The 21074-nt window shown below is 36.1% G+C and overlaps 2 protein-coding genes across 2 annotated transcripts in view; one reads left to right on the top strand and one right to left on the bottom strand.

The window, feature by feature from the left end:
- The window catches only part of LOC580554 (speckle-type POZ protein), a 28954-nt gene extending 28401 nt beyond the window's left edge, over positions 1 to 553 (bottom strand). The window contains exon 1 of the mRNA XM_011673572.2: positions 384 to 553. The gene's annotated coding sequence lies outside the window, so the exon portion shown is untranslated. The remainder of the gene's footprint in view (positions 1 to 383) is intronic.
- Positions 554 to 6540: 5987 nt separating this feature from the next.
- LOC580435 (RUN domain-containing protein 3B) lies at positions 6541 to 18442 on the top strand. Its single transcript, XM_780493.5, has 12 exons — positions 6541 to 6660; positions 8146 to 8261; positions 8813 to 8946; positions 9448 to 9533; positions 9928 to 10017; positions 11050 to 11130; positions 11797 to 11935; positions 12258 to 12361; positions 13126 to 13302; positions 13889 to 14084; positions 15018 to 15095; positions 15629 to 18442. The coding sequence occupies exons 1-12, from the start codon at positions 6578 to 6580 to the stop codon at positions 15698 to 15700; spliced, it is 1356 nt and encodes a 451-aa protein (XP_785586.3). The 5' UTR covers positions 6541 to 6577; the 3' UTR covers positions 15701 to 18442.
- Positions 18443 to 21074: the final 2632 nt, after the last annotated feature.

Raw genomic sequence — 21074 nt, 5'->3', positions numbered from 1 at the left:
AGACTCTAGTTAGACTAAGTTAGTTCCTCTTTTCTCGTGCTATTTCCACTAGACCTTGGCCTATATTTATCGTTTCATTACATATTTGTTATGATATAATTATTTTTGTATTATGTTTTGCATGAGAAATAAAAATCAATCAATAAATGCTTCAAAGTTCACGGTAAAACTCTTAAAATCTACTCTCGGTATACCATTTCTGCACCATTCTTGCCCAGCGGTTTGCGCCGGGACGCCCGCCGGGTCCGGCTGCCGGTCAGTCGTCGTTTCCACTATTTCACATCACTCACACACAGAGTCAAACACTTAGTAACAGACTACACGACGACTTGACGTGTAATACCTTGTTTTTTACGTTATGATAAGCATTGTTATGAACTCACTCAGTTAGTTTTGTCTCCAACACCAAAGAAAAGTATCGAGAAGTGTTTAGTTCATTTTTCACATTCCTTTTGAAACCTATTTCCAATCAAAATAACGGGAAATTTCTCAGCTTTTCCATGATCCCGCGGCGAGCGACGTTCGATACACATAATTGGCAAAGAGCGTAATCCCGGAGAGAGCTTAATCAGCACCAGAACTAGTAGTAGTACTAATAAGTATAGTATACGCAAGATATGAGTAGTAACCTAAGATAAAACGGGTGCCCTCGTTTGTTTGCTTCAAAGACAAAAACTTTGACAAGTTTATGTGAGCTCTTTTAGACTTTTTGAGCTTCCATACAACCTTCCTACAGTCAAATCTGCACTTTTAAAAACAAATACTGGGGAAATTTATAATCAGTTTACAGACCCTCTTTTGATTTCTTATGACAGCTCTATGAAAGAGTAGGCATATATAGGCTCTAGCTAAGTAATAGTCTAGATAGTCCCTGGGAAAGTCTGGCAACATCTCTTGAATATAAACAATTGTATTTTTGTATTTCCATCGTGCAAAATACCATAGTTGAAAAGAAGGAATTATGGTATGAAATGCATTGCAAGAAATATAAGAAATAATGTTTCAGATTCAATTTCTTCATATCGGGTATTCTACGCAAGTGCTGGAGTAACGTATCTCCGAAGAATGAAAAGCTCTCTAGCTCCGCGCGCTCCATATCCGGGTTACTGAACAAAGGTCATGCTCGCCAAGGCCAAGCTTAGACCCCCCCCCCCCCCCCCCCTTGTATCTCAAAATTGGGCACTATTGACATTTTAAAATATATTCCTTACTGCGTTGGGGACTTATAATATTCAACCACAAACTTTCCTATTTAGTTTACCATTGTCTTGTAGGACACCAATATACCACATTATTTTGAGTCACCTCTTGTATGCCTCTTGTCCATAGTTTTAGAACCTCTCGAGAAATTATAATACTGTTTACTGTATACATTCGAAGGTCGTTGAAGACAGAGGTAATGCCCGTTGTATATTTAAAAAAAAGCATCGTTTTGTCAACAGCAAGCGACCATACAGTGGCAGGATGGTCAAATCTGACTTATTAGCCTATAATTCTGCATGGGAGATAAGAGGAGCGGTGGTGCTATATAATAGCAGTATAAGAGCAAAAAGATGGGGATGAGGGAGGCGGGGGTGGCTTCATCAATTTGAGTATGTTTATTAGCTCATTCATCCCTCTCCACCATCTCTCTCTCTCTCTCTCTCTCTCTCTCTCTCTCAGTCTCTCTCTCTCTCAGTCTCTCTCTCTCTCTCTCTCTCTCTCTTTCTCTCTCTCTTTTCCCCTTTTCTATGTTTAGAAATATTTATCCGATACGGGTAGCCGGGGGCGTCATTTTTTTCTGCGGCACAGATTGGGGCTTTAAAAAAAAAAGAGGTTTTGATTTAACCCTAACCCTAACACTAAACTTTTTCATAGCCTCAACACGCACCTGAACCCCAATCTGTGCCGCAAAAGGATGCACATAAGGGCGCCGGAAGTGGGGGGGGGGGGGGGGCAAAACGCATTTTTGCCCCCCGAAAACGCCCCCCCCCCCCAAAAAAAATAAAATAAATAAATAAACAATAAAAGCAGTATTAAAGGTACTATGTCCCTTTTGCAGCCAACCTCAAATGCTCTAGAACTTTGCAGGAATTATGAATATGTCATGTATGTCCTATCTGTGAAATTTAAACGTTAGCAGTGCCCTCATATTCAAATTATGCAAGGAAACCCGTTTACTTGCTAGACTTCACTGTCAGACACTTGAGTGAGTGACTGGCTTTTTTTTCTTCTTTGGTAATAACATACATGAAAAGAGTTGTAAAGAGTACATGAGCATTTGTCTACATCAATAACCCACTTCTTGTGATGGCCAAGATTAAACTGATTGAAGTTTGCGCAGCATAAAACGTATGACCATTCGGTACAATTGTCTGTAAATCAAGACTATTACTTTTGGGCTCTATAGCCCTAAAGTCGATTTGACAACTAATAGTCATTATTTTCCCGCTTGAAGACATTTTCAAGCCCACCTTTTTTAGGGAAGTTCTAGATTAGTATTATCTTTCAAATGCAGTTGGAATTTAACTTTTTCATTTTTGGGCCTGCAAATGGGACATAGTACCTTTAAGGAGTTTAGATGGTTTGTATTTTAACCCCAAAGAACATAACAATAATAAAAACCTGAATTAAATCACATATAAAATTCCATTCAGAGAAAAGGAAAGTTAACGAGAATTGTATTTCGTAAACATTCCGCATGCCACATATTCATCAGTGGAGGTTTTTTATCATAGCGATATGCGCATATCGTGGAAATATTGTGAGAGAATGGGAAAGCGTGCATGTGTTTTTTGTTATAGGGCTGAGAAGACATGAGCCCCTGAACGCTGGCGTACTGATGGGGGGGGTATTTCTTATTCGATACCAGTGATTTACAAATGTTGCTGAAATGACATGATTTTCCGGTATACTTTCTCAAGTCATACCTTTTTATGCGTTCGTTGGAAACTTAGAAATTCCCAAATTTACAGTCGGGCGAAAAATATGCTTATTTAGAAGACTTCATGTCAGGGCCTGCAGAACGGTATACTTTCTCAAGTCATACCTTTTTATGCGTTTGTTGGAAACTTAGAAATTCCCAAATTTACAGTCGGGCGAAAAATATGCTTATTTAGAAGACTTAATGTCAGGGCCTGCAGAACGGCTGGGCTCGGGGGCTCGAGCCCCCCCCCCCCCCCCCCCCCACTTTTTGAAAAAAGTATGTGATAGAGAAAAGAAAGAAAGAGAGAGAAAAACATAAAAAATATGCTCATCTGACCGTAATTAAAATGTCTAAAACCCCAGAGCTTCCGGGGGTTCTGCCCCCTAGACCGCGGGCTTTGCCCCCCGGACTCCCCCCCCCCCCTCCCCCACAATTAGTGACCTGCCAGTGTCACAAATAAGGTATATACATATGCTTATCGGACCGTAATTTAATGCCTGAAAACCCTGAGCTTCCGGGGGGGGGGCTCAGGCCCTGGACCCCACGCCAATTTAGGCTTGCCACGCTCTACCTGATCGTATAGGCCTATACTCCACTTTGAAAAACGTTCCGCGGGGCCTGCATGTAACGTGTAACGAGTGGTGGTGGTGCTTCTGCCCCCCCCCCTTCCAAACCTTTTTGCTCATTACGCCACTGCCCCTGGAAGGTGAGCCCCCTGGAATGTTTGCCCCCCCCCCCCCATCCCAAACTGCTTCCGGCGCGCCTGGGGATGCGGGTACGTGAGGGCAGTGGAACAGCGCGACTGATTCCAGTACCAGAAATGTACGCTTTTGACTTCGTCGTAATGATCGAGTATAGCATTTTTTGGAGATATTGTGCTGTGAACTAAAAAGAGCAATTACACGTTCTAATTGACATGTTCAAGTGGAGGGATACTCGATACATTAATGTACAATATCTTTGATCAAAGTAGGCACGGATCCAGGATTTATTAGAGGGGGGAGGGGGGGTCCAATTTTTTTGTTTTGCTCCCGCAAATTTGAAAATCGCGCCGGCCGAAAGTTCGCTCAGCTATAGTGGGGGGAGGTAGCGAGCACTACTATTTTTTTTTTGCTGGGGGGGAGGGGGGGGGGGTAGTGAGCACTTATTTTTTTGGAGGGCCGGGGGGCACATGCCCCCTGTGCCCCCTAGATCCGCCACTGCAAAGATCGACGGTGGTTGGTAGGCCTTTTTATTGGGGAAAGGGGGTTAATTGGGTTAAAAAATGGCCATCATAGCCGCTTGGGTACAGAATCGATTTTAATATGGGGGCTTTGAGCTATCTCATTGATTTCATCAAATTTTTAGCCATTAATTCAGTTGTAAGACAATCAGATTATGATCAATCTATCTCAGAGGTCGAATATTAATCATCAACCATTACAATTTTTCTATCCGCCCCTGATAAGTTTCCATTTGAGCTAATGATGGTTTTTAATTGACCAACAAAATTGTCGTGGTCGAGTGGTTTAAGGCGCTTGACTGGAAATCGAATCCCGACAGGGCACCTTTGGCAAGATATTAACCTAGCACTTGCTACTCACCAACCCATGTGTTAAATGGGCACCCGATATGATGCGACCGTCTTTGTTGGTCGAACAGTTTTTGAGCGGCAAGTAACGCCTGGCTGGAATGCTTCCTGAGGGAGTGGAGATTGTGCACACAGTGTTTGCGGGCAAGCACAGAATCCAATGACCGGGGTAGTTAAGTATATTGTAAAGCGCTAAGAGACATTTGTATTAAGCGCTATATTAAAGCTAAATATTATTATTATTATTAAATATTATTGTCAATCAGAAACCATTGGACCATCATCCTCAGATGGACCCCAAAAAACAACAATACGGGCCCTATATATACCCAACTACTTCAATAAAGAACAACCTGCACTAGGCGGCCCTCCCGGGGGCAGGGGGCACAGTATCCCAAAAATGCCTCTTTTACTTTTACAAGTGCCCCTATTAATTTGTAAAAGTGCCCTTCCCCTTTCCACCTCTGATATATTAAGTGCCCCTTTTGATTTGACATCATCTGACAAACTTGCCTTACACCATGATGAACAAATTTCATTTAATGAATTGGTTCAAATTAATATCTATCACTAACCAATAATATTAATATTTTAAAAGTATTCCATGGTAGCAAATCTTCACGGGACGGTGTACCATATTGTAATTAGATGATGTGTTATTCTCACCTTGGTTCTTTAAACAGACTGCACTCTATAGAAAAATATTCCAATATCCATCATAGTAATGATATTATATGAGACATTGAGTAGTTATTCTATTTGAATTTATTTATTGGTTCCTGCCGCTCCATTAAAAAGAAATGCTAGTTGCGAATGGTCCAATGGAATTTTATTCTGTTGGTTTATTTAATGGTTAAACAGAAATGTTCTAATTGATTCTAATGGTCTAATCATTTTTTTTATAATGGTTACAATTTCATGTTCCACTTTCCATTTCGAAACATTTAGGCCTACAGCTCCAGCAATACTGGATGCGAATTCATATTTTTCCATAGACCTATAAATATGGGCTTACTAATTTCCTTTTTTTGCACACGATATTGCAAATATCTAATTAGAATTGCCATTCCCAATCCTAATTTTCCATGATTTAAAAAAAAAAATGTCTCATCATTTCAGCATAGTCACTCCAAGGTAAAACAAGATAAAAAGAAAATAACTCTGAGTAACGGTACTCTTGAATTTAATTCTACAGTCAATTAAATAAGGATAATTGGATGAAATATGAAGGGGATGTCACTTTGTGAAGAACATTTTAGGGCGATCGAAGATCAAAGTGTAATTCTCAGTTTAAGGGCAGATGATTGAACCTGTATGCATTAATTAAGACTAGTCGAGATCTTTATCCCTCCGATAGATATGGGGTATATTGTTGGGCATAGGTCGGTCTATAATGGCGGTAAAAAAGTTTGGGCATATAATTAAATACCGATCCATTCCTTGTCCTCGTGGGTCAAAGTTGGGCGGTAGGGATTACATTATCCCCCCCCCCCCCCGGCCCTCTCATTCTCCGTCCTCGTACCCGCTTATATTTCCCATTATATGTTATTTGTTTCTTATGTTTGCCATGTTTATTGTTGTGATACGAGGATTTTTTTCAAGGGGGGGGGGGGTTAACATTTTGAAATCGGGCCAAAAATTTCGCAACGTCTCAGCCAGCCGCTGAATAAGCGGGGGGGGGGGGGGGGGGTAAGAGGACATAATATATATTATTTTTTTGGTCCCGAAATTTGTAAAATTGACCGCTCGACATTCCATTCCGTTGGTCATCTTTTTGAGGTCATCCATTAGGAATATTTTTATTTTTTATTATTAAATACGTACACGCCTGCTACCACCGAACCCCTGCACCCATCACCCCCACTCCACTGTCCTAAATCCGGGTCTTGCATAATCCTAAGTTAGATCATTCTCATTCTTGTCTCAGCGCATCATATCAGCGAGAGCTGTCTACTTGACTGTGTAGCCAATGATCCCCGTTCCGCGGCCCCGCTCCATCGATCGCGAGGCCGGGTTCGTTACGTACTAGTCACAGGATTTGTGTATGCAGTCGACTAATTCGCGAACGTGATGAACTTGTTTTAATTTGTGTCATTTTCAGTATGAGCTTAACAACAAAGAAAAGAATGGATGAAATCAAACGACAGATGTCAATCCATCGTCAGAATCTGCTTTGTGTTAGCCGGTAAGAACCTCAATTTTTATAGAGAGCCGAGTTCAACTGTTCAATACAAATTGCAATGTGTGTTGACTTTTTAATGTTTTGATCCTGTTGCATGTATAAAATGAATACAATAGGTTGAATAGGGTATGTAGACTAGTACTAGTACAGTACGAGGCTGGTTTATGAAATTGTTGTTGTTGTTTTAGTTTTAAGGGCGTGTGTCATTCAATTATGAATATTTACGCCGTGATTGTCATACTTTAGCCTTTGTCCAGCCAGTAGCAATTTTAGGCCATATAACGAATAACATTGCCATTGGCTCAGGGATTTATTTGGAAATTACGCTGATCGACAGAAATCTAACTCTAACTCTAGTCAATTTAAAGGGCTGGACACCCAATGGCAATTAGATGTTTGGTTGTATTTTTTGTAAATGTTAAAAGACAATCCATCCAACCATTGTAATAAGTTCATTTGAATGGGAATAGAGAAGTTTTGGATGTTTGAAATTAGTTGGACCGATTATTTAGTAAAATATGAAAGCTATGAAAATGTTTAAAATGTGAGATCACTTCAGCTACAAAATTAAATGAATCTCAAATTGGCAATTTTGTCAGTGGATTGTGATGTGGTGACGGATATAACTCCTGTTTGTCGTGAACACAAATATTAATTATTTTTGTTTTTCTCCCAAGTCCCTTCATCTTCGCTCCAGACAACCTTTGCTCTTATATTAGGCATTACAATTTCCATTTTGTTTCTTTAACTGTATATTCTTAAGACATTAAAACCTTTAAAGGGCAATCCAACCCTTCTAATAAGTTCATTTGAATGAAATCATAACAATCGGAGAAACAGAATGGCGAAAGTTTGAAATAAATCGGACCAATATTAAGAAAGTTATAAGTGTTTGAAATATGAGATCATTACAGCTGTGCGAATCTCAGATTGGCAATTTTGTCAGTGGATTGTGACGTAGTGACGGATTACTTTCCCGTTTGTCGTGTAGAAAAATATCACTTATTTCTGTTTTTCACCCATGTGCCTTCAACCTCGGGGCACTACTCAAAATATATCATGGAGAGTAGAAGAGTCTACATTATTACAGGTCCTCTAAAAAGAACAGACCATCTTGAGTTATACATTTATGAAAAGTTGTAATTTAAGTCCATTTGTGTATTGGAGCAAATGGGAAAGTTGACCACCTCTACACTTGATCACATAGACATTATCAAATCAGCCAATTTATAGACCCCATACCTATAGTAATTGCAACTTTCAAAAATTTGTAACTTTCTAATTTTTTGTCCGATTTCATTCAAACTTTCATCAGTTTGCTTCTCTGATTTTTCAGCTTTATTCTAAACAAGTTTGCTATCAAGGTTGGATTTCCCTTTAAGTGAAGATAAAAAACTCTGGGCAGCAAGGTCTTATGCGCAATAAACAGAAAGGACTTCTCTTTTATTTGATCTGATTATTTATTGTTCTTCTTTTATTTACATGTAGGCTCTCAATAAAAGCACTGATTGCCCAGTCACAATACCAGGCAATAGATGACTCCTGTTCCGAGTTCAAGAATTTTGCTACTATCATGGAGCACATACTCAGTCACAGGCTTAAAGGTAAGAACCTTCCCTGAATTTTGTAATTATTTAGTGTAAATGTAAAAATAACTACTGATTCCAATAGTGCTTAGCTATCATAATCATAGCTTTTTAAACTTTTAATTTCAATGGGTGTATGGGAAAGGAATTATTCCTTTGATCTGTTGGAAGTATTTTGTGCATTAGCATTTTTTTTACAGATGTGAGAACAGGTAAACATGCACATTTGTTTAACATCTTTTGAAACTAATTGCCATTGATTTTCTCTAAAAAAATTAGATGAAGTTAACTCTGAGTAATTTGATAATTATTCACAAACTTAACCTGAAAAAAGATGAATTATTGCATTACTAAGAAAGGATGAATGAGAACACCCTTATGTAGCAGTTCAACAATATCATACTTCAGACAATGGCTGAGGGGAAGGAATGTTGACAAAGGGGCAAGAGGGAAGATGTTTTAAAGAGCACAAGTTAAAAATTGAGTCAATAAGCTTTCTGTTGTGTTTTACACCGCATCCTGAATTTCCATGCCATGTTTTAGACTGATTTATGTTTTCTTGCTCATAGGTCAGCTGACATGGTTTGGACTAGAGGAGTCGCGTGACTTTTGGCACTTCATCCGAGTTGTCTGTGGTAATACACACGATGGCTGCATCAATAATGTAGCTCATATGGAGTCTGTACGTTCATCAAAGGCAAAGGTATGATGCACGGTACTATTGAGGATGTTAGGAACATTGATGGAAGTGTAAGCTTTTTGTTTGATAATCACGATGACAGAAGTATGACAACAATGGCAATGCATGGTTAATTTTATTAGCCAATATAAAGTCAAATTGAAAATGTAATTCAAATTCATTTTTTCTCTTTTTCAGTTAATTCACATTTTGAGCAATTATGACCCCCCAAAGCTTGAATTATGATGACATTCAACAGTTCTACTTCAGTCGCACCGACAAGACTAACACCAAACTTGTCGAAGGGCTGTACGTGACACGTACATTACAATTAATAGCGAAGCATTGTTGAGTATGGGGTCAGTTTGGTGGTGTAACTGACTCAGAGGTATTCTCTGGGTAATTGTACTCCTTCTTCTTTTCTTATGGATTCCAATTCAAAACTTATGTTTTCTATGATATTCTTGATTTGTGACTGAATAGTTTAAGAGTTTCCTTTCTTGTCTTGTCTTTGTTCCACTCCAGGGAAGAGCATGGTTGCGGATAGCATTAATGGAGAAGAAGCTTGGAGATCACCTTGCAACAGCTCTGCAAAATGACAAAGCTCTGAGGTATGAGATAAAAATGTTGCTGTTAATACAGTAGCACAAAATTTGCATCACCAAAGTGGATAAACTTGACATTGTAGCATGTTATACATAAACTCTTCAAATTCTTTTTTATATGACTTGTGTGGTAAGAAGTTTTGTTTTATATTCACTCTGTTTCATGTATTTATATCAGGTTTCTGCAAAGGATTAATGCTGGAAAACACATGTAACATACATGTTTTGTTACAAAATGTATTGAGTAAAGTGATTTAGATGAATATCATTTATGTCAGGCAGCATACTTTATCACGCTCCATTTGAAGTGAAAGTTATTTCTTTTTATTAAAATCATCTTGTCATTTGTACACTCAAATATGACTGTATCTTTCTACCATGTTTTCTGTCTGACATGCAGGGCTTTCTATGGAGAAGGAGCATTCTTAAGAAGTGAAGAGGCTCTGATTTTGGTTCAATCTCTCCAGATCCTGAATTCATTGGACTTCAGGTAAATTATTTCACCATTTTTCTAATGATCAAATTATTTGTGAAGGTCAAGAAGTTGCTAGGAAGTAGAGAAAATATTTGACAAAGGACAGGAGTAATATTTTCTACAATTTAAGTCATGGCTCAGCCATTATAAAAGTGTCTACATATCCTTGTATTTTTTTTTTTTTTTTTTTTTTTGGGGGGGGGGTGGGGGGGGGGGGTAGGTTCCTTATGCCTGAAGAGAAATTTGGTAAAGCAAGTATGTCACTGGATTTTGTTGTTGTAATGGTTTAAAACCTGTAAATTGCACTACTTGTTCTTCTTTTCTGTTTTTATTTTGGGAGTGTGAGTTGATGACTGTTTACCTTTCCTCAGTGATTAGGTGTTACATTATTTTATGATAGAGGGGTGATATCTCTTTATTTAAGTAGCAGTTACCTCTCCTCCAAGCTACAAAAGGATGTACATATATCATCACCTCCCCTGTGTTAATTGGCCCATTGTGAGTCCACCCATTCACGTGGTTGCACAAGACCAGCCTTAATCCCCTGTGTACTCTGGCTAACTAACAATGGGGTATTGTGAATTGTGATGTTATGGTAAAAAGTGTCACCACTTGAAGAAAAGTAAGAATGAGTATCAGCTAGGTGACTTCTGCCAGTAAGCTCTCTACATGTATTTTCATTAGATATGGAATAATTTTGTTGGGGGATAAAATAAGCAACATGTATTTGAAGGTATGATCATAATTGTCGAGATCTATACCCATCATATTCCATACTCTGAGAGTATCTTTTGCCCACTTAAAAACGCATTTTGTTTACTTTTTATGCTCTTGAAGAAAAAAGAATCAAAATTGTGATGTTGATATGACAATCAAAGACTAAATCAGTTTTTGGATGACCCACAGTCAAACTTTTCATAGCTACCACCTCTCTATAAATGCCACCTGTCTATCCATAGTGGTACCGGTAAGTTTTCCTGTTTCCCTTGGATGGCCCTAATGAATCGGTATTTCTATTTCATTCCTGTTCTCATCTTCTTATTGCAGCTGCTGTGTGAAAGAGGAGAAGCTGGAAACAGGAGTAGCCAGTGTGATTGACTATGCCCAGTTCCTCAAGTTCCAGTTAAGGTATAATAATCATTAATAAAATTCATCATCAATAACATTCATTATCAAAACTGTGGCAATGACAATACAATGAGGTTGTTTGCCTTCCTTAATGCTTCCTGTATTATGGTTGAAAGGTTGAAAGGTGACTTCATTAAAAAGAGGAAGTGCCCTGTGTACAAAGTAGATTCTTTTAGTTTTTGAAAGGAAATATAAAGGAAGTGGTACATTTTATTAGGAAAAGAGGCAGGAACCATTAATTATTATGACAATGTTTAAAGTATAATAGACATATACATACAGAATGTAGTAATTGCTTCTGTACATTAAATACCATTGTTAGATGCTACTGTAAACCAAAATCTTTCACATGCATGAAAGGTTCACCATTTTTTTAGAGTTGTTTTAAATTAGCTAAAGTTTCATATTCGAAAGAATTGAATAAAAACTTGACACAACACACATTTTTGCAAATTTATGAAAGTTTTTTGCTCTTAATATCTTTCTTATTTTCAGATCATGAAAGTTTCATGTCGTAAAAGTTCTATGTTTATAAATCTTTTATTAAAGCTTGAATCGAAACATATTTATTGAAAACTTCTGAACAATATTAGATGAATGTTTACCATGAATTTATGATGACATCTATCTAACTTCTTTCATGTTTGATTCTTGTATTGCTGCTAGTGATGATGATCACCAAGAAGCACTGATGAAGGACCAGCAGCTCTTTGCCCCCTCCCGCTCACCCAGGGGAGATGGGTCATCCATGGATGAGAAACTTTCACAACTCCAGAACCAATACAGAGTGGCCTCTGCTCAAAAGGTAGACTTCTTGTTGCCATTAGGTACTGGATGTACATAGTTAAAACCTTTGTTTCACTAAGTCTCTTATGCCATTTTTAGTATTTTGTGTGCCAAGATTATCTACTGAGAATAGCTTGTTTTTGACCACTTTTCGTCCTTGCAATGATTCCACCAGGTCTGTTGAATCCATGGAAGACTAAATATTAACAAACTACAGAATTCCACCTCGATTCAATCATGTTTAGTCATTTGTGATGAATTTTTTATTATGAAAATGTCAGTACTTTCTCAAATATTTTGTGGATTAGTTAATGGTGTGAAACCTGAATTTTCTTGTACAGAATTACATGGAGGAGACTGCCAACCAGAAAGAGCAGCATCTGATTGAGAGTAGAAAGAAGATACAAACCTTGGAGAACATGGTCATACAGCTACAAGAACAAGTGTGAGTAGAAAGATTGAATTTAATTGAGTTGAATTGGTTTATTTTATTAAAAACACATGCCATGCAGGTCAATGCTTATATGGACTATTTTACAAGGCAATCAGGTATTAACATTACAATATAAACATCAAAATACAAAAGCAATATAACAAAATAAGAATGGTAACATCACACAGCAATATTATACAAGGTTTATGAAAATTGTATCAAAGACGTGGATAAGTAGTTATCAAAACAACTAAGGCAATGTCATTAAACCTTCAAAGATAAATTCAATAGAGCATGTTCAGGAATATTAGAATGTTCAGATATATCATGGGTCATTGCAAAAATCGTAATGCATTTTACATAATCTGAAAAATTGTCCTGGGTAACTCAAATGTCATATGGAATGTTGAGAGCCAGAAGGACAATTTACTCTCTGTAAAGTATAATATACCTAATGATATTAAAAAAGATGCCCATTCTATCACCTTTTAATGAAATATTTAACTCTATACTCAATTATCATGTAATCGGATGCTACAAGATAACATCATTTGTCCCACTTACGGATTGTAGGTACACACGTTATATTGACCGTATGCCTTCCTGTTGTGGTGTTTTGAAAAAGCCAATATTTATTGATGCATGTTACAACACTTTTCAAATTTGAATTGTATCAAAAGAATGACGCAACCATTATTTGCCTCTCTGTGCATCTTGGAAGAATTGGAATTGATAGTGGCAATCAATTTGTTATATTTACCCTCTTTTTGTTTCAGGGCAAGTTTGAAAGAAGCTCAGCTGATGTCACGGCGTGAATTAGAAGAACATTTGATCGCTGGTCATTGGCCTCTGCAGGAGAGGATAAGACCAAGTGCTGAGCGAACTGACCAAGATGAGATTGCACTGGACAGCATCTCAAGCCAACTATCCCCAGGCCTCTCACCTCTAGATCAGTAAGTTTATGGGTGATCGGTTTGTGTTGAAAGATAAAGGGGTGTTTTGTCTTTGAGAAGTGGTGTACAAACGTTATTTACTATTCCTGAAAGTTTAGCTCAATTTTGAACACTTATCACTTAGGAATCTGTAATCGTGTACAAAAGATAAGGTATATGATAGATTAATTTTTGAGGGAAATTGGGATTGGTGATGATTAGAAGAAGAAAAAAAAGCATTTAAAAGAATGTGAGAAAGAGTGTGAATGAGATAAAGATAGAGAAAGAGAGAGAAAGAGAGAGAGAGAAAGAGAGAGAGAGAGAGGGAGGGGGAGTTTGGGAGAGGTAGGTAGACAAAAGTTAGACAAATAGACAGAGATAAAGATCATATTGATTTGATAGTTGACTAGCACTGTAGTGCTGCGATTTGAATTGCAGAACAACTGGGCATCGTTATTTGGCTCTGCCCTTTTAGAATTCTATTGAGGTAGATATACAAAGTATACATTCCAATGCAATGGAAATAATATGTTACATGCCTAATGATGTTTTATGAAAGAACCAGTAAATCAGCATTTGATTATTGCTCCACCTTCTTGAAAACTAGATCCAGTATTCAGAGTTTTGACCCTTCCTCCGTCCATCAGAGGTCAATCAGCCCAGTATCGTCCAGCTCAGGTATATCAACAGCAGAAGGTGCAGTAGATCCACGCACTGTCCCCTACACGATACCCAGGTTTGCCCGCAAAGAGAAAGAAGAGACACCTTCACTAATAGCCTTGGCAGGGTCATTCACCTCACAGGTAATTTCATTGTACTTTTATATCAGTTTGATGTCAATGTATTAGATCAGTAGGAAATGCGTACCCGTATGTGAGATTTCTTGCAATCAGGCATTCTCTCAATTAGTTGATATTTAAAAGTTAAAGGGTAACCTTATTGTATAAGAGAACCTGGGGGTTATTTCACAAAGACTAAGATCAACTTTTAGTTGGACTTAAATATGGCAGGCCATTCATGCCACTGTTTGCTCTCACCCTTACTGGATTTGGTCTCTCAAAGGACGTACAAATCATGGTCACAAATCTTCAGAATTTATATTTTTTGATAATTCATTATTGAAGGAAAAAATATTATCTAAAGATCATAATGGTGAAAGCAAACAGTGAACAGTGGCATGAATGGCCTGCCATAGTTAAGTCCAACTTAAAGTTGATCTTAGTCTTTGTGAAACACTTCCCAGGGGGCATTACCATGTTGAACAAAGTATATAGTCAGTAAGGTTGAGACCTAGGTCATGAGAGCTTGAGTAATGTTAAAGATTTTAAAGAATATAGTTATTTCAGAGTAGTAGGAATTATTTTCATTAATAATCCTACACCAGAATGCTGTTTTAGTGATTCTAATGTTGGTGTAACAATGCTTTTACCAGCAATTTCATTATTATTTTTTGTTTGTAGAAAAGCTCACATTCTTTGCTGTCTGTCTTTTTAAGATTGGCTTTAAATTAGGACACAATCCTTCCTGTCAGCTGCATTACTCTATTATATATGATTCTATGCCCATTGTATGTATTTTCTTCAAAGTAAGTTTTTACATTTTTTACATGGTAAAAAAAAATACAAGAGAGAGCTCAGTATTGAAGAGTTGAACTATCAATTTATCCTGATTCTATGAGAGATGTTAAGACATTTAATCAAATCAATTGTATCATTTTCTTTTCTCTTTATTTACAGTTAAGTGCCATGAGTGTGAGATCAAATGAAACAAATAGCTCTGGAATCTCAGAAAATCAACCTGTTATACTAGCAAGGGTAAGCTACATCTCTATGGATTAGTACTACTTTAAATTTATAATCATTATAATTAACTGTAAACCAAGCATCATATCTTTATAGATATTGAAAAAGTAAAGCTTTTATTATGATGAGGTTATTGTCAGGTGCATAGTCTCATAGTAATATTAAACTTGTGGTGCACTGGATGGACTATGAAACGGAGATAATGGAATGGAGCAGACTGTATAGCTTAGGGGAGTACAATCAGAAGTAGTTTAGAAGCATCATTGATGGAGTTTGATGACAAACTAAAATTTTCTTTGATAATATTTTTTTGTTTTGTAGTAGGTTCAATTCCAAAAGAAATATCTCCATTGTCTTTAATGTCTTAATTCTTTCCTTTCCAGTAAAACTTCTAGACCTGCTTTTAAATTGTTCATTTTGATAATGAAAAGAAAATGACTTGTGTTGTTTGGGGAAGATGTGGAAATGAAAAACTTTGTAAGCCTCTGCAAATTTCAAGAAAATGTTATTCTAATTTGTATGTCCTTTGTCTTTTTTCTTTGCAGAACCTGTCTCCAGATTCTCTCAGTGCAGTCTCATTCACATCAGCATCAGAAGCAAGCCCCATGCTGACATAGTAATAAAGCTTATTTAATTAAATTTATTTGTAGAGTACTAATCAATATTTTATGTCATATTTTCTAATATGATTTGACAAACATTCTGTGACCATTCAATCAATTCTCAGTATAAAACATGATAGAAAATGCCTGGTAAAAATGCCTTGTTTGGTTATTGCATTGCCAGATCTTGGTATTAGGACCAGATTCCAGACATAATTTGACATTTAAAACATATCAAACTTTACGTCTTGTGTACATTTTGATAATCTGCAAAACTTACAAGTTTAAGGATAGTAAAAATTGATAAGTGAATACAAATCTGAATGAATTAATCACACAATACATGGTACATAAGTAGTAGCATGTTACATTGTAGATTTTACCAAAGTCTGCAGACTTCCTTTCGTCTATGTGCATGCACACAATTACACACACACACACAAACCTTTTTTGTTTTTCTGTAATTTTTCTGTAATTCTTTTTCAATATCGAAACAATACGAATAATTCTTTAAAATACAATTCTTTTTCATCATAGTAACATTATTTCATTAACTTAATACATGTACAATTCATATACATGTAGTACGATATACAAAAATCAGAATAAAATCATTTATTGTATGAAAATTGTAACTCCCCTCCATTACTGCCTAACCCCAAACTAAACCCACCACCTACCCCCCCCCTCCCCCAATATTTATTTGCTCTGCCCCTAACCATTACGAGCCAGAAAAAATATCACTGAGTTCCTATAGGAAATATATTTATTCAGATGGTTATATCTCAGCCAATACTTAACATATTCCATTGGTTTTCAACATTTGGACATTATTTTTGATTATTTCGGAAAATGAAGAAAAAAATTGAGAATTTCTAAAAATAGATTTTATGATGTCACAGCTTAGGTACTCTGTATGGTAGTTAAATCCGAAGTTGAATGTGTGCATTGTCATGGTGGAGTAACTGTTCTATTATACAATGACTCGTCTGCATCAAGAGTCACTTCAAAGTGATGTATTGTTGATGGTTTGCCTTAGAAGCTTATTACTTTCTCTGCCATAGAATGCAGTGTGTTCTTTAACCTTTTCCACTGATGTATGATAAGCTACTGTGCACAAGAATTAATCCTTCAGCAACTCTTCCAAAACGATTGCGTCCTCTCAGTTAGCCCTGGATGAAATCTTAAATCGTTCACTTTCCCTATAACCAATTCGGAGTGATTACTGATGGCTTCATGTCTCTGAGATCTGTCATCATGGGCCACAAATCAGGAAATAGCGCCTTTCCTGGTTTGCTTGGTTGCTTGCAAATTGGTTTAATTTTGAGGATTAAGGTCCACAAACATGCCCCATGATAAAGTGCTACCTAAGTAACGCTGGGATGAATGGTGTCATACACAGAGGGGTAATGGTCCGTAAACTCAGTGGCCCACATGTCCAAAAAAGTGTTTAAAAAAGGAATTTAGTCTGAGGTGTATTGTAGGTATTCATTAGCTATTACTTTCATACTTCATATGAACAAACATTATACTCTACATTATAATTCAATAAACCACATAGCATAAAGAGGCCTTTCTTATTCAGGATACTGAGAATTGATTGCATGTTTTACTGGATTATGCTGGATTTAAGGGCAATCCAATGGTGTAACATGTGTAGAGTTTTGTGAGAGCAGCAAAATACAAGAAGCAGATTGATCAATTTTTAAACTAAAACAGACAAATACTGTACATGTAATGAGAAATTTAGAAGCTGAGATCCCTAAATCAGTGTGAATCTCAAATAACTGAATTGGTCAGTCGACTGTGATGTATTGAGAGACAACACAACCATATGTTGTACACACTTTTATGAATGTTAATCTTTGATAAAGTTTCCTGTAGGCTGTCAAGAAAGAGTATGAACGTCATGTTTTTTGTTAATTTCTTCAAATAATGAAACTCCTAAACTATATCTAATATATTGAAAATTATTTGTAGTCATATTATATATAGGTGCAAAAAGGAATGGTTGTACATTACAGTGACATTACAAATTCATCAATTCGATATCCCTATTTTTTCTACTGGATCCCACCTTAAAAATAATATATCTGAACTTCCTTGTTGTGTTTGTGATTTCCTTTACCAATCTGATTTTCTGTTACATATAGAGTAGTTTGGTATGAAGGTTTGATTCTGTTTAACCCTGTCTGTGCCGTTGGGGGCAAATCCTGCCAAAGAATGTGTGTTGAACTGTTAATTTGGATAAAAAAAATCGATATATCTTTGTCCGAAAACAGAAACGGTAGGCTCAGTATAACATTTAGTCTTATGGAATATATTGCAAGCTCATTGGAACAATGAAACTAACATGATAAGTCTAAATTTCAACCCCGGAAAGTTCATTTACTGTATGACAATTTGTTTAAAACAAAATTTGTTACACAGAAGGGGGAATGGTAATTAGTATAATTTTATTGACCATTTTTAATAAAAAATATAGTAAGGCAAGATAACTAATATTAGCTTCCACATCCTGATTTTTTTTCTCTGTATTTTACCTTGAATTTTGTACATTAAACCAAAATTGAAAGCAAGCAAAGTGAATAGATGGGAAGCTTTAATGTGATCAGTACTGTTTTCTGATACATTTGAGATGTTTTGTTGTTAATTTGATCTTGGCTAAGGCCTAAAAAAATGTTGAATTGCCCTTTAGGTGCCAAAACATGGGTCGGTTGGTCAGAAACTTTTTTTTTAAATAATTTGTTTTGGTTGTTTTACTTTCTCTTGGGGCTGATATTTCTCAGTTTTGAATGCTTTAATACATTTTTTTTCTAAAAACTGTTTACTGAAATTTTTTTTTTTTTTTTTTAAAGTCAACCGTAGATTTCAAGATTTTTGAGTCGGGGGCAATACAACACCTTTTTTTTTTAGGCCTCCTACAGAAACATGCTATGTACCAATATATTTATTGAAATTATTTAATATACCTCATTGATGGTTTACGGTAAGGCATTTTCTTATTAAAGAGGAAAATAGTGTGTACCGTTATGTCTATTTTAGGATACAATGTTTATTACATGTAGGTTAGGTCATTCTTTCTGTTGAAGCATTACAAACAATGATCTGTATTTGGCTGTTGGTTAATTACTACAGTGAGTGATTCATATACTGTAGGGCATCACATGTATTTATGTCCTACCTCCACAATCATGAAGTGTCTTTCTAAATCACACTAATTCTTCCTTCCTTGTTCAGTCAAATTTTCTATAAAAACAACAGCTGTTTGTTTTAGTGTGTACCGTAAACTAACTTATGCTCTATCCTGCATTTATACAGTATACACTATATGTGGATTTAGATAGCAGTTTAGGTTTGTACACTTTATACAGACATTCATAGTACCGGTACATGTTTTCAAAACGTTCATGTTACCGTAGTGGTTGCAGTTTCCATGCTGCTTTTCCTGTTTTCCACATATGATATCCTGATGGTGCACTGCGTGATTTTTTTTTCCCCAGTTGTGTGGATTCTATTTCACTTTGTTTTATGTTGCTTTTTTTTAAGTGACTAATTTAGCTTCAAATGTCCTACCCACTTACTGTAATCAGTAACTCTTCATTACATGCTGGTAATGAAATATTTTGGAAATCACAATTTTTTTCCTTCAGTTTTTATGTTGGACCAAATCTGGAGTAATGTTTGAAATGTAAATGCATGACCCAGCTTATATCAGGGTTGTTGGTGGACTGTTCTGCATGCTCTGATTAAGTGTCTTATTCTGTAGTTAAGTGTTTGGAAAATGTAAAATGGTTTTCATTATTGTCAGAGAGTAAAATAATTTTGGTTTATCTGTGATATGTCTAAATTGCCTGGCTTACCGGTATGTTCTCTTAACATGTTTACATGTATGTAATGATGGTGCAATGCGTGCAATGTATGTCTTGTTATTTGTGAATGATTAAGTGCAAACTAAATGTAGGGGCGATACCAAGTATTAACAAAAAAGACTAACAAACAATTGTAAAGATCTGTGCTATCTGTGTTACTGCTACAACTGAGTTTATATTACAGTGCATTGTGTCTTTCTGTGGCATTAAATTGACTTGTAAATTTATACTGTTGATTGTAAATATACAATTAATTGGAACTTGGAAGAGATGCAATCAAAATCAATTTTGTTTTATTTTAATTTTTTTTTATTTTAATTTTAATTTTTTTTTTGGGGGGGAGGGTAATAAATTGTAACACAGTACCGGTATGTTGTATGGGTTATTACTTACAGTAATTCTAACAAATCAAATACATGTAGCAAGTGGTATTGCTTGAGGTTATTGAAGAATGATCACTTGTATCTATTGTTTGGATTCCTAGTCAAGTTCTTACTTTTTATCTCGCCCAAATATCAGAAAGTTGTGATAAACCTAGTGATAAGAATGAGCTTCTCTGCTTCATTTGCAGTATATTAATTTCTTGTATGCAATTTTTATGCTTTGTCACATAATTTTTTGGAACAGATTTTATTTGAACAATGAAATATGCATATTTCCTAATAAATAGAGAGTATCTTTACTATGATTCTATAAGATGTCTAGCTTGTCAAAATTTATTGTGTACAACAATTTTTGTTTAAATGATAATATTGTTACATGTATAAAGTGCATTGAATAAGTCAGTCTGCTTTATAAATCGTTATCCCATGTCAATTTATTTCACGAACACACAAAAGTGTGAACCTTCTTCACTCCACTCATTTAATGCATTTGTGAAATGTGTGCTACTTTAGAAATACCGGTAGAACTTTTCATGAATTTAGTGAAACAATCGAATGAGAATTTCACTTTTTTATAATATGCCTCACAGCAGCCATGAACAATTTTCTAAATTTAAAATATCTCCATCCCAATTGAATAAAGTTAGTATTTTAACTTTTTTTTTAGTCACACTTTGTGTATAGCATACATGGCTCAATTACACGCCACATGGAAAGTCTGGTTTATATAGTTTATACAACAAAGGCCGAGGCTCCAAATCATATTCACATCATCTTTAAGAAATTAGCTACCAAGAACCAATATATTCCTTAACCATTGTAATCTCCCCTGCTCTTTCTAACCCTGTACTGTTTATACATGATGTCCATGATGCAGATCTTTATTTTTAGATCATGCAAGCTGTGGTTCCATGTCCTGCTGCATGTTACATCATAAGTCAGAACAGAAAGGAAACACATGCTTTCAATTTATTGTAGTCCATGAATGCCTTTACAAACATGCAGCTAACCACCCAACACAAGTATTGCATACTTTGCAGACAACTCGCACATCACTAAAGCTTACTCAAACATTCTTTTATGTAGATCATTTTATTTAATTTAAGTATAAAAATCATGAATTTCAGTCTTTCT

Source organism: Strongylocentrotus purpuratus, unplaced genomic scaffold, assembly GCF_000002235.5.
Source record: "Strongylocentrotus purpuratus isolate Spur 01 unplaced genomic scaffold, Spur_5.0 spur5_scaffold_6, whole genome shotgun sequence".
Taxonomy (NCBI): Eukaryota; Metazoa; Echinodermata; class Echinoidea; order Camarodonta; family Strongylocentrotidae; genus Strongylocentrotus; species Strongylocentrotus purpuratus.
The sequence above is the reverse complement of the archived record's forward strand: the minus strand, read 5'-3'. Positions and strand labels throughout refer to the sequence as shown.

What these genes read in the sequence shown, in the direction of transcription:
- LOC580435 (XM_780493.5), top strand. Translation starts at nt 6,578, where the DNA reads ATGAGCTTAACAACAAAGAAAAGAATGGATGAAATCAAACGACAGATG. An exon ending in TACGTTCATCAAAGGCAAAG is followed by an intron (nt 8,947 to 9,447) that starts GTATGATGCACG and finishes GTTCCACTCCAG; the next exon opens with GGAAGAGCATGGTTGCGGAT. An exon ending in GGCCTCTCACCTCTAGATCA is followed by an intron (nt 13,303 to 13,888) that starts GTAAGTTTATGG and finishes CTTGAAAACTAG; the next exon opens with ATCCAGTATTCAGAGTTTTG.